Source organism: Bactrocera neohumeralis, unplaced genomic scaffold (genome assembly GCF_024586455.1).
Source record: "Bactrocera neohumeralis isolate Rockhampton unplaced genomic scaffold, APGP_CSIRO_Bneo_wtdbg2-racon-allhic-juicebox.fasta_v2 ctg932, whole genome shotgun sequence".
In the NCBI taxonomy this organism is placed as follows: domain Eukaryota; kingdom Metazoa; phylum Arthropoda; class Insecta; order Diptera; family Tephritidae; genus Bactrocera; species Bactrocera neohumeralis.
Genome location: NW_026094767.1, coordinates 4,195 through 18,331, shown reverse-complemented (window position 1 = coordinate 18,331; position 14,137 = coordinate 4,195). Strand labels below are relative to the sequence as shown.

The 14,137-nt window shown below is 33.0% G+C and overlaps 1 protein-coding gene across 1 annotated transcript; it reads left to right on the top strand.

Annotated features, from left to right (window-relative positions):
• The first annotated feature begins 12,433 nt into the window (after positions 1-12,433).
• LOC126767588 (uncharacterized) lies at positions 12,434-13,908 on the top strand. Its single transcript, XM_050485038.1, has 3 exons — positions 12,434-12,774; positions 12,836-13,202; positions 13,271-13,908. The coding sequence occupies exons 1-3, from the start codon at positions 12,622-12,624 to the stop codon at positions 13,819-13,821; spliced, it is 1,071 nt and encodes a 356-aa protein (XP_050340995.1). The 5' UTR covers positions 12,434-12,621; the 3' UTR covers positions 13,822-13,908.
• Positions 13,909-14,137: the final 229 nt, after the last annotated feature.

Here is a 14,137-nt window from a genome sequence, read left to right as displayed (position 1 = left end):
GCGGAATGTATGGGGTAGTTATATTCATATGTACATCGGTCTAAGAGTTCTTGGAATGAGCGGTGTGTGCGTTTGAAGGCAGTGCATAATTTCAGACAGGGTAGAGTGAAATCTTTCTACTTGTCCGTTAACTGTGCTTGTGTATGGGGGAGTTTTAAAAATTTTAATACCGAGTTGGTCTTCGACTATAAATTGTATGGAAGCTGAATTTAAGAATTTCTCGTTGTCGATAAATATTGTTTTGGGTGTACCAAAAGCGAAAAGTATTTGTCGTAAAGGTTCTCTGATATCTTCTATTGATTTTGACTCTATTATTTTAGCTTGAGCGTATTTGGAGAATTTATCTACTGCTGTTAGAACAAATTTTTTTTCCGTACTGTAAATATCTATATGCACAATTTCTCCAGGGTATTGAGGTATTGGGGTTTCTAATAGTTGCGGTTTATTAGGGTTGCGATCATACTTGTTTTCCTTGCAGACTCTACACTGTTTAATTATATTTTCTATTTTTGCTTTCATCTTTGGAAAGTAACATCTTTGTATTAGTTGTTTTTTATTTTAGTCTCTATTCCTATGTGCTCGCTTGTGTTCGTTCAGTATTTCCTCGTTTTGTGCATCCTCGCTTGTTATGTCCTTTACTTATGTTTGGGTGTAACGAATTTTATAATTACTAAAGTGAAGTTGGTAAATTTCTTGGATTTTCCCTATTATTCCTTCAGAGGTAAATATACCATTTGTCACTGAGGGGTTAAGGTATCGTTTCAATCTTCTTCTTAATTGGCGTAGACACCGCTTACGCGATTATAGCCGAGATCGTTTCAATAGTGAAGTAAAATTCTCTGTTGAAAAGTTGGGTTTGGTGAATATATTGCTGGTTAAATTGATTTGGTTACTGGTTTATAGATTTCTGGATATTAGGTGGGTAATAATTTTGTTGTGTGCGTTGATAGTTGTATGGGTTAGGATTTGTCCAAGGTTGCGGTAGATATGCTAGTTCAGGATGGAATTTTGTCTGTGAAACTTGTTGGTTTTGTGGTTGGGAGTATCTTGGTTGGGCAAAATGTTGTCGCAAATTTTGTTGGGTAAAGCTCTGTTGTCGAGATGTTGACAGCGCGTTAAAAGATTGATTGTTTTCGTGGTAAGCTCTAAAATTCTGGTTTTCGAGCTTTAGGCATAGGTGTAGGGCTTCAGGTAAGCTCTTTGCTTCTTTAATACCGAGAAGCCTAGGTAGATCGCCACAAAGTCCTCTTATGAAAGTATCGGGGGCTTTACCGCGGTAATTCCCCGTTAGCAAGTGGACTGCCTCTTCTTCTATTTCCATACATCCTATCTTGTTCAAAAGTAAAGAAAAGGGTCCATATAACTTTTGGTAAAATTCGTTAATTGTCATTCGTCCTTGTATGAGATATGTTATTTGGTACTCTAGGGTGCCTATGTCTCGTTTGTCTGCGTAGTGAGTAGTCAACCAGCGGGAGATTGCTGTCCAGTCTAGGGGGTTGTTGCAGGAATCTAAGGCTATATCTGCCTTTCGAACTATCTTATTTCTGATGACATTTAAAATGCCCAAATATTTAGGTGTCCCTTTTGAGGGCTCGTAGATTCTCAAAATTCGTTCAACACTTTTTGTCCAGGAACTAAATTCTGAGGCATTTCCTGAAAATTCTCTTAATGAGCGTACTACATCTGGTATTTTATTCATCTCGCTCATGTTATTCTGAAATTGTACGTGTATTGTCTGGTCCGTAATGACCGGGTTTATTTTATTATTCAGAATATTATGTACTACATTAGGTACACTTGCCTCTATGCCTCCGGCCGGAATTGTGTTATTAGGGCCTGACGGTGCTGTTGATGCAGCAGGAGGATTAATTCCGAGAACGGGGGGTCTAATTAGATTGTTTGGATTTGCCATTTTTAAATTTTTTATTTTTTTTTTTAATTTTATACCACTATTTTAGTTTGAATATTTATTTTTTGTTATCCCTTCTAGGAAGGGGACTTTTTTACCCTGGAGGGTCCGATCAACTCCTGAGTTGGCTACGGAATCGCAGAGTTAAGCAATATTATTTTCAGTTTAGTTTATGTTATTGGCTGTACAAGCCGTATTTTATTTTTTGGTTATTTATGTTTACTTATACTATAGCTTAAAAAATTTTCCTTTCACTTAAATAAATTTACTACTAAGAACAATTTTTTAAACTTTTTCTACAATTTTTTCCTTTCTGTTTTTTTATTAATCTATATACAGCTTCATGATGATCCTCCTAACCGATGAGTGTGTATTAGTCCTGTTCCGTGTTTGTACTTGGGTACACTCTCTCACACTGTTTTTGTTTTTGTAGGCTCTTTGCTGCTGTTCCTTGTCGGTGTCGTTGGAGCGTCCAGGAAGTCTTTTTTCTATCCTTTTCACGCTCTTAATGTGTTGGTTAATTTTTTTCCTTTAATCCGCTCGGCCTGTGAGACCGCTTGTCACCAGTTAAAGGTTAACCCTGTCTTATTTATTTTTCTTTATTTTTTTAACGGCACTTTTAGACTTTTCGCGAACCGAACAAGCTCTTTTAAGCTCGGGCGCCAATTATTGCCGGTTACATTAAAACGGCTAAAAAAATGTATTTTTTTGGTCAAAATGACCTTTATTGTCAAATGTTCTTCTTAGACTAATTACAATTTTGATTTATCCATTATTTATAACTTAAAAATTACTTATGCTAGCACTATTGACTTATTTACTTGTGTCGCGTTATTCCGCGTATGCCGGAAATTGATTTGCAATTGTTGCAATGCTTGCATTATTGTTGGTCAGCCTGGCTGTAGTTACACTACGCGTGCCGGATGTTAATTGGTTAATTGCTTATCCAGCATTATTCTGCTTATGGCAGTTAAATTTAGTGTTGCTAACTTGTATAAGTGATAAAATCATGATTTGATTTTCTGAACGCGCACATGCGTATAATTATGAGCAAATAAGATTAATATGATAGCCGATATATGTGTGTATTTATTATTGTTGTGATAAATTCAATTTCTTTTACTACTATTAGTATAGTATATTATGTCAAAATCAAATAAAATTATTTAATATTCAAGTCCAAATTGAATTCATACAAAATTATATTCTTATCATAATTATTTTTACATGCCAAAATGGAAATGCCGACGGTAAAACGCAAAAGCATACATACATATTTGCATACATCACGAAAGCATAAATTGAAGCATGAAAATATCACAATGCTGTTATTGGGGGTATCATAAGGAGCATGCAAGTTAACGATAGCCTCCGCATAGAAACCTTACCATAACTGTAAATAAAATTGAATCTTTGCACTTTGCAATTCCATTGTCTCATAAATTAGAAATATAATTAACATTTTTGATTATTTAAGAATTCGGTATGCTTTTTCCGTTCTGACTCCAAGAATCCATTATTATCAAAACAATATCGCTCGCCCTCACAAGAAGGCATAATAATAACAATCGTAAAGAAATCAGAACACTTAACGTTCTACTGATATTTGCAGTTGCAGCTAAAATCGTAATTAACCCTTTGTTCTGGATTCAATCAAGCTGATGCTTACACTTCAGCTTTAACTTTAAGTAAATAAAACCAAAATGTATATATATTGGTTTTTCAGAAATAAAGATTTGATTTTCATCTAGTAATCCACTAGAACCGCGGATGTAAAACATATATTTTTTTAAAAATTCCCTCGTTGCGGGAATTAATTGGCGCCCAACGTGGGGCACGAGTCAAAAAGTGCCCAGTATAGTAAAATTTATAAAAAAGTTATGTTATCAAAAACAGTGGAACACGAATTCAAAAAAGTGCCAACTAAAGTAAAAAGTTATTTTAAAATTATATGGTTTAACGCGAAGTCAAAAGTGCAGAGTGAAGTTAAAATTGTCTTATAAAAAATGATTTACACCAAGTCAAAAGTGTGTACTAAAGAAAAAAACAAAAAGAGTAACAGTGACTAAAAAAGTGTAAGTGAAAAACATTCACTAAAAAATAACTGTGTGAGTAAGAACAAGCAACGAAGTTTGAAAAATTTTTTTAAATTGATAATTAAAATAATTAATTAAAAACACAACTAACCAACAAAATTTTCACTAGAAAATTAATTGTAAAGAGTGGCTTAATTTGCAAAAATAATCAACAGTGTTAACAGCAGCAGTAACAATATCAGCGGACGTGTCAACAGCAGCAGCAGCAACCATAAAGAAAACAGCGGTAACAACAGCAGCGGCAACACCAGCATCATTTAGCGAGAATTATAACAAAGCCAACAAGGGAATACATTTTTAAGTTTAAAATTAGAATATACTATATATTAAGAGATAGGCAATAGCCCAAGTATTAAATATAAAAAACTGTCGTACTGCAATTTTTGTAAAGGCGAACACGATACTAGGAAATGTCCTAAATTCAAAAAATTAAAACACTAAAGACTATAACTAATGGTTTGTACAACCAATAAATTACATAATTAAAAGCTGCGATTCACCTGGGGGACCCTCCAGCTTGTAACAATTTAAAATTCTCTGCGATTCACCACCCAAGGGACCCTCCAGAGAAATATAAACAAATTAATTCAACCAAAAATTTGTTTTAATAAAAACAATAATTAAAGGCTCGACCAGCCATATAACAAAAATATATTGAAACCGTGATTCACCACAGCAAGGGAGACCCTCCGGTTTATAATAAAAGCTTAATTCTGCGACTCTGAATAAAAAAGCATCTCTTCCTGGAAAGGATAAAATAAAAATAATTAACAAAACAGACCAGAATCTAAAAATCAGACAAAATGGCTAACGGTGACGCTTTGACCGTAGACTTAATAACGCGCAGTATTGTTGACAGCAATATAGCATTACGTGAGGAAGTAGACCAATTTCGCTCACAAATAATAGTCAATACCATTAGTGCAACCGATTTTTTAACACAGACGATTGACGATAATATAGCCTGTCAGGAATCGTTAGACATAGTTAAATCCGTACCAGAATTTACTGGTAAAAAGAATTCATATGTTAGTTGGAGAGAGGCAGCGCTTAACGCCATGAGCCTATACGTAAGGGGCAGTAGAAAATACATCGCTGCACTCACCATACTCAGGAATAAAATAACACATGATGCAAATGATGCATTAGCAAACCACGGAACAGTTCTAAATTTCGATGCAATTCTATCTCGTTTAGATTTTGCATATGCGGACAAACGTCCTGTACACATAATTGAACAAGAATTAAGCATCTTCAGGAAGGTGCAATGTCGGTTGTAGAATATTACAACCTCGTCAACAAAAAATTGACGCTATTAATAAACAAAACTATCACGACACACGGAAATAACGCAGACTTAACAAAAGAACTAAACAAAAAGAATAGGGAACACGCCGTACGAATTTTTATAACTGGATTAAATACCCCACTAAGAGACATAATATTCTCTCTAAATCCACAAGATTTATCTGATGCCTTAGCAAAAGCTCAAGAACTAGAATCTAACAACCAAAGAGCCCGGTTTGCTCAAAACTTCACGTATGATAGCAACAGGGTAAAGCCAACGTACACAAACAATAACTTAAGGTTTCCTCAAAGGAACAACGCCCTCAATAATGATAAAAATTATAATTTTCCGAAACCAACTCCTATGGATATAGATCCATCTGTACCCAGAATTTACAATAGAGATTTTAATATGAGGGGGCAACAAACCACTAACAATTTTAACCAACAACAAAGAAATAACAATTTTAATAAAAATGTAAAACCTATGCAAACAAATGCAAACTTCGAGGCCAATAGGGGGTAAAATCAGAAAGCACATGGGGTAAAGCGGCATAGAGAAAGTAATAACAGCTTTCTCCCGCAAGAAAAGAGTCAGAGAATTTATAATATGAACGAGAGCCATTTTTTAAGCGAAAAGGGGACGAACTCCCCTATCTCAAATTACACGACTCAAAACTAAATAAAAACTTAAAAGCTCTAGTTGATACGGGAGCAACCTCATGCTACATTAAGCCTGGGATTTATAATAATAACAAGTAAGGAAGGGCTAAGTTCGGGTGTCACCGAACATTTTATACTCTCGCATGATAAAGTGATAATCGAGATTTCAATATCCGTCATTTACATATTTTTCAAATACCGTATTTGTGTAAAGTTTTATTCCGCTATCATCATTGGTTCCTAATGTAAATACTCGTATTATACAGAAAAGGCATCAGATGGAATTCAAAATAGCGTTATATTGGAAGAAGGCGTGGTTGTGAACCGATTTCACCCATATTTTGTACATGTCATCAGGGTGTTAAGAAACTATTATATACCGAATTTCATTGAAATCGGTCTAGTAGTTCCTGAGATATGGTTTTTGGTCCATAAGTGGGCGAGGCCACGCCCATTTTCAATTTTTAAAAAAAGCCTGGGTGCAGCTTCCTTCTGCAATTTCTTCCGTCAAATTTTGTGTTTCTGACGTTTTTTGTTAGTCCGTTAACGCACTTTTAGTGATTTTCAACATAACCTTTGTATGGGAGGTGGGCGTGGTTATTATCCGATTTCTTCCATTTTTGAACTGTATATGGAAATGCCTGAAGAAAACGACTCTGTAGAGTTTGGTTGACATAGCTATAGTAGTTTCCGAAATATGTGGAAAAAACTTAGTAGGGGGCGGGGCCACGCCCACTTTTCCAAAAAAATTACTTCCAAATATGTCCCTCCCTAATGCGATCCTTTGTGCCAAATTTCACTTTAATATGTTTATTTATGGCTTAGTTATGACACTTTATAGGTTTTCGGTTTCCGCCATTTTGTGGGCGTGACAGTGGGCCGATTTTGCCCATCTTCGAACTTAACCTTCTTATGGAGCCAAGGAATACGTGTACCAAGTTTCATCATGATATCTCAATTTGTACTCAAGTTTAAAATGAAAATAAAAGTATGAATATTTATTTGGAAAGCAAACTAAAAAACAGGAAGTTTCCAAAAAACCATCCGACGGAAATACCGGCAAATATAAAAAATAAATACTGTGGGGCAGGAAAGCTCTACAACGCCGACAAATTAAATAAAAAATATATTGTGGAACAAAGAAGTTCTACAACGGCAGCCGAAGACTTTACCGGCAATATTATATTAAAAAAATTTCTTTTGGGACAAAAAGGTCCTAAAACGCCTGCTGAAGATTTATACCAGCATAACGAAAAAAATAATTATGCAAAAAATATTGTGGAACGAAAAAGTTCTACAACGCCAGTCGATGATAATACCGACAAATTAAATAAAAAATATATTGTGGAACGAAAAAGTTATACAACGCCAGCCGATGATAATACCGGCAATATTTTATTTTGGGACAAAAAGGTTCTAAAAGGCCAGCCGAAGTTCTTACCGGCAAAATAAAACAAAAAAAAAAATAATGATGAAAAACCAAAAAAAAAATATAAAAATACAAAATTTAAACTACTTGGGACAAGAAAATCCTAGGACGCCAGTCGAAGATAATGCCGACAATAAAATCAAAAAATATACTCCAAAAAAAGGAGGTACTAATATTTTAAAAATAAATAATTTCAATATTACCGATGAATAGAAATTTGTACAGTAATAACGAACAAAATTGCGACAGCTTAGGAATTATTGCACAGGAAACAGAATCAGAAATAATTAAAACTTTATTGGAACAATTAAAACATACCCATTTTAGGCAAAAAAGAAATGAATTAGGAACACTTTGGAAATGGATAGCTGGTACACCAGACCATGACGATTTTGTAAAAATTAATGAGAAATTGGACGAACTAGTAGTAAATAACAATAAACAATATACAACAAATTCAGAAATTTTTAAAATATTAACAGAATTAACTTTCACAGTTAATAATATTAAAGGTGATACCATAAATAGGAAAATAAAAAGAAAACGACATCAATATGTTATACATGAACTGCAAAATTTAGTAAATACAATAACCTTTGGTAAAATTGGAATTTAAATCCAACAATTTTACACTTTGATGAACTGAACAACATAACATACTACCAACACGGTATAATGACAATAACAGATCTAATGGACATTTCTAAATTTAAAATAGCCCAAAAAGGAAACGAAATTATAATTTATATATCCTTGGGCCACTGTTATTTATATTATACATAAATGATATTTTCAATCTATCACATGAAAATAATATAGCAGCATACGCTGATGATACAATAATAAAATGCTCCTGTAAAACTTGGGATGAAGCTCAAACCAAAATGAATGAATTAATGGATAAGATTGGGAATTGGCTGTGCAATAATTATCTAACTCTTAATATAGATAAATCCAATTATATAACTTTTGGTGTCTATAAAGATAGTATACCAAATAATTTTGAAATAAGGATATATGATAAGGTAATTAGCAGGGTTGAGCATTGTAAATATTTGGGCCTAATTTTTGACTGTCACATGAGATGGTATGAACATATCAAAGAGGTCATAAAAAAAACTAGATACTTTATTTTTATTTTCTCTAAGCTCAGAAACATAATGAATAAAAAAACACTGAAGAAGATTTACTACGCCCTATTCGATAGTATTGTTAATTATGGTAGCATTGCCTGGGGCGGAAGTTATAAAAATGTAATGAACATTCTCGTAAGAATTCAAACTAAATTAATTAGTGCTATTTGTGTAAAAAATGATAGTACACAAATACTAGGTATTAAAAATAAATTCATAGTAGAATCTTTATTCTATCATTACGATTTCTGTAAAAAAGAATATTACAACTACAAGGGTATAACCAGAGCTAAGTCTTTAGTATTACCAAAGATTAATAAGAACATAGCATATAAGAACTCAAAACATATAGCAGTTAAGTACTATAATAAATTACCAATGGAATTAAAGTCACTAAACATTAAAAGAAAAAATGATAAAAGAAAAATTGTAAAGTGTATTGTTACGCTATAGATTAAAATTTAGAACGCAAAGTCGTTGCATAATTATAATAATGTTGTATGGAATAAGATAATACAAGAAAATTGTAGTAACTTGTTTTCCAGGCCTATGAACAGGTGTTAACTGTAACACCTCTATAGGTGCATACTATTATGTACAATTTATGTATATACTTTGTATCCTGGTGATTAAATAAATTAAAAAAATTTAAATTATATATAAAATACCCTAAAATAGAACTAACATGTAAGTACTATGAGGTAAGAGCCATGGCTGAATTAAATGGTAAGCTTATTATTGACCAGAAAATAATATACTGTCAGGGGCGTCGCGAGGGGGGGTGTGACACCCCCCCATCTATGAACGAGTCGGCATTTTCGGCCGTTTTAATATCATAACTAAAAATTTGAAAGTTCATTTCGGCAATTCCAGTAAGAGTTGCCAAGTACCCGGAAATTTGTTGTCAAAACTTATTGAACATTTTTAAGATTTTCATCAAAATATATTATTGCACATTAATTTTTACGTCATATCCAATGCGAATTCACTAGCCGGCATTTATGAAAATTCTAACTTCAGTAAAACGCAATAAATAGCTCTATAATTGCGGAAGCAAGCTTTAAAAGAAGAAGAAAAGAGGCTATTGTAAAAGAAGTCAATGAAGCGGGAATTTTTTCTGTCATGGCAGACACCACTCCAGACAAATCACATCAAGATCGACTTGCTGTCAACGTTCGGTATGTTCTACAAACTCATGATGGACTTTTGACTGTTGAGCGGCTTCTGAAGATGGATATTGTCCTATCAAAAAAATCGGGCGAAGAGTTGGCTAAAAAAATTGTAGAAGCTCTTAATTCAATGGGGATTGCGATCAAAAAAATTGTTTTCCAGTCCTACGATTTTGCAAAGAACATGTCTGGCAGGAACGCAGCGAAAATTGTCAGAAAAATGTAAGAAAACTATCCCTTATATACCATGTAATGCTTATCGGATCAACATATTTGTTGAAACATCATGCAATGCAAGTGTTTTGATTAAAGGATTCTTTAACGTTTTAGAAACACTGTAAGGTTTTTTTTCTGGAAGTACGAAACGTTTTCTTAGTTTGCGAAAAGAATTAAATGATATTGAGAATGCATTGGAACTGAAAAACCTGTCAATAACACGATGGACTGCTCGGGCTGAAACAGTAAAAGCTGTGTGGATTTCTTTCGAAGGTATTGTTAACGCTTTGGAAGTCATTCAAAACGATCCAGAAAATTTTGATAACAATACACGTACATTAGCTTCTGGTCTGCTTAAAAAAATTCTGGATTTTGATTTTATTAGCTCGTTATTTTTTTGTAAAAATGTAATGTTTAAAGTAAAAAATTTGACAGAAAGTTTGGAAGCCGAGAAATTGAACGTCATTGACCCATTATTGCTGATTGAAAGCACATCAGCATCATTCCAACAAATGAATGACGATTCACAAATTAACGCATTGCTAGCGAGTTCAGTTGCATTTGCTGGAAACTGTCAGATCAACCCTGAAAATGACTTTTCGAAACACCACAGAACACGCCGTGCTCCGAAGAAATATGACGATAATCCAGCAACTGCTTGTAATTTTGATTTCTAGACATTTTATAGCAAAGAATTCAAAATTGTCCCCGAAAATTTAACAAATTGTATTCAAGATAATTTGCAAGAAACTATGTCAACCTTCAAACCCATTCAAGAGATGTTCAGGATTCCAGCTAACAGAAGTAATATTACAATAGAATCTATACAATTTGTTGTGCAATTGGAACCTAAGTTCTTCAGTGAAGATCAAGATTGTATTTTTGCTGAAACACAAATTCTTTCTGATTCATGTAAAGAGTGTAAATCTTTCGATGAAATTTCTATAGTAGCGTACAAATTGAGAAAGGTCATTCCTTCTGCGTACAAAATTGTTCATTACATAATAACTGCTTAGTAAATTGAAATTTTTTTTCAACGATTTGCGTACAACAATGGGGGATGAGCGTTTGAATTCTTTGATGCTGCTTTCTTCTTCAAAGGCTAAAGTAGACGAAATCGATCTGCGCGCTGTTGTTAGAAAATGGTCAATGTTGAAACATCGCAGAGTGAAAATATAACTCAGAAATTTATATTTTTTGCAATTCAATTCTTAAGAAAATCTTGTTTTTTCCTGCGTAACACGTCGCTGAACAATATATGTATTTTATATTAAGAGAAACATATTAAATGATGATTATACTAATATTTACAATACTTATTTGAGAATAAAATAATGAATTATGCTATTATGTTGTCAAACTTCTCCGTAATACCTTATCAGAAATGAAGATATCCTTATTTTATATATATTTATAAACACATACATTAAATCGGCAAATCCTTGAAATGAGTCGGCATTTCAAAGGGACTCATCCCCCCATGATCTGGATCCTCGCGACGCCCCTGTATACTGTAATAATAAATTTTTTAATATTCAGAATTGTAAAACAGAAATTTCAAAAACTTATTGTAAACTAAATAAAAAAGCACATGTTTGTCAGAAATTGTAAACAAAAAAAAAGGAAAATGTAATAAATTATATATGTATATGGCTCGCATTTGCTTTCGTAAACATACAGACAAATGTGCCAAAGAAATCATATAGAAATTCTATTGGTACAAATATGGAAATGATAACGAAATAATGCGAATATGCATATTTCATGAAGGTCATCAATTTTCTTCTTCACTTTTTAATAGTGGAAATAAATATAATTTATTTGAAATATTAATTTTTTTAAAAATTAATTAAAATTTTTACCATTTTCCAGAAAACAATGGTTCATATAATACAAAATAAACACGCATATGTGACTCAGAGAATGCTTTGTATATTTTTCTTGAAAGCATTTCTCTTTATTGATATTAAGTCGCTAACTTATATGTATTTCTTATTTCAGTAATCATAAACCTATAGTTTAAATGATAAATATTCCTGAATAACCAACAGCTACTGTAAGATAATAAAACCCACATGTATTGGAAAATAATAAAAATATTTTAAACAATATTAACTTTTTATTTATTTAATAATAGACAAATTTGTTTTCTTATCGGTCACCACGCTCAAAAAGTGTAACTTGAATTAATGTGGTATCGAGTGTAGGATAAACACGACTTTGTTACTGAACACAACTACGTTACTGAACACGACTATGTTACTGAACACGACGAAGAGAAAATACAACCATGGACTGAAACAAAAACTCAACGAAGCGTTAGGACGCTTGCGTTGAGTTCTTAGAAGCGTTATAACGCTAAAGGCCTAACTATAATGTGCATAAGCTGCCGTATGTTACTGTCAAAAAATGAACGAAAAGCCTGTCAAATGCATAACGAACGCAGAGTAGACATTTGAATGACTATAATGTGCTTACATGCATAAGAAGAAAGTGTCAATAAGCAATTTGTGTTTTGGTTTTGTTTCGTTTGAATTTTGCAAAACTGAACAGAAAGTTAAAATATTTAAAAACAATAAAAATCCTTACGTCTGTTTTAGACGGAATACGCATATTGACAGAAATTAGTGAAATTACAAAAAAAAGAGTTCGGTCGTGTTCAGTGAGGGAAATAAACAGAAAGAGGAAGAAGGATGGTTTCTTTGTACGATTCCTGGAAATGAAGAGGATTGACCACGCTGATTTTTTTATATACACGCGAATGACGCCACAAGTATATGGGCTTTTGCTTACTCTTGTTGAGCCCTTTTTAAAAAAAGAATTCGTTGAGGGAGCCTGTGCAACCGGAATGTCGATTAGCTTTGACATTACAGTAAGTTTGTTCATTTTAATATATTTTTATTATGTGTTATTCTTTTTTCTGTTTCTTAAAGATATTTGTCACAAGGAACTTCGTTTCAATCGTTGGCATGGTCATTTCAACTGGGAAGGAAACGGTTAGGCGCATTATTCTGGAGACAGCTGAAGTCCTTTGGACAAAGTTAGGCGCTGTTTATGTATCTGAGCCTAATGAAGAAGATTTCAAGCAAATTTCTCAAGACTTCTGGGAACTGTGGAATATGCCCAACTGTGTTGGATCTATTGATGGGAAGCATATCGCTATTCGATGCCCACCTAAAAGCGGTAGTCAATTTTTCTGCTACAAAAAATTTTTTTCTATTGTATTGTTAGCAGTGTGTGATGCCCGATATCGGTTTACCTATATAGATATTGGTGCATATGGAAGTCAGAGTGATGGTGGTGAGGACTTTTATAATTGTGCATTTGTTTTTTTTTATTAATATTATTGTTTCTCTTTACATGTAAAGGTATTTTTCAAGTGAGTCGATTGGGAAAGAGGTTATTAGATCATAAACTTCCCATCCCTCCAGCGAAAAACTTACCAAATACGCAACTAAAAACTCCACACTTCTTCGTTGGTGATGCTGCCTTTCCTTTAGGGACAAATTTAATGCGCCCATACCCTGGAGGAATGCTACCAAATGAAAAAGAGGTGTTTAATAAAAGGTTATCAAGAGCTCGTCGCACAATTGAAAACTCTTTTGGAATACTAGTAGCGCGTTGGCGAGTTTTACTAACAACATTACATTTATTTCCTGAAAATGCAGAAAAAATTGTTTTAGCGTGCGTTGCCTTACATCATTTTATTATGTTTAACAACGTGAATGCATCTTCGTATATTGCAAGCAACTATGCTGATTGGGAGGACTCTAATGGTGATTTTCATGACGGTTTATGGCGTAGAGAAGTTGAAAGTAATATCCCATCGATTATGCAATCTTCCAATTTGCATCATTACGGTGGAAGAAGTTCTTTGGAAATTAGAAATAACTTATGCAGTTTTTTTAACACTTTTTAAAACATATTCTAAAATCACATATCTAACATCATTTCGAACTTGTTTATTTCTTTTTTAATAAAACTAAATGGAGTTTAATTAAATTCATTCAATTGTTTTTATTATAAATTAAAAGAAAAATACTTCAGGAACAATTACTCAAAAGAGTTCAGGTACATGCATTTTATGCATCTTTTTATAATAAATATTTTTGTTTTTAAAATATAAAATATACTAAAAAAATCAGTGCTCCAAGCGTTTTAAAAAATAAGGAAATCATGTTGAATTCTTTTCAATTTCATTTTTGCCTATTTTCGCGACGTAAGCGATATAATTC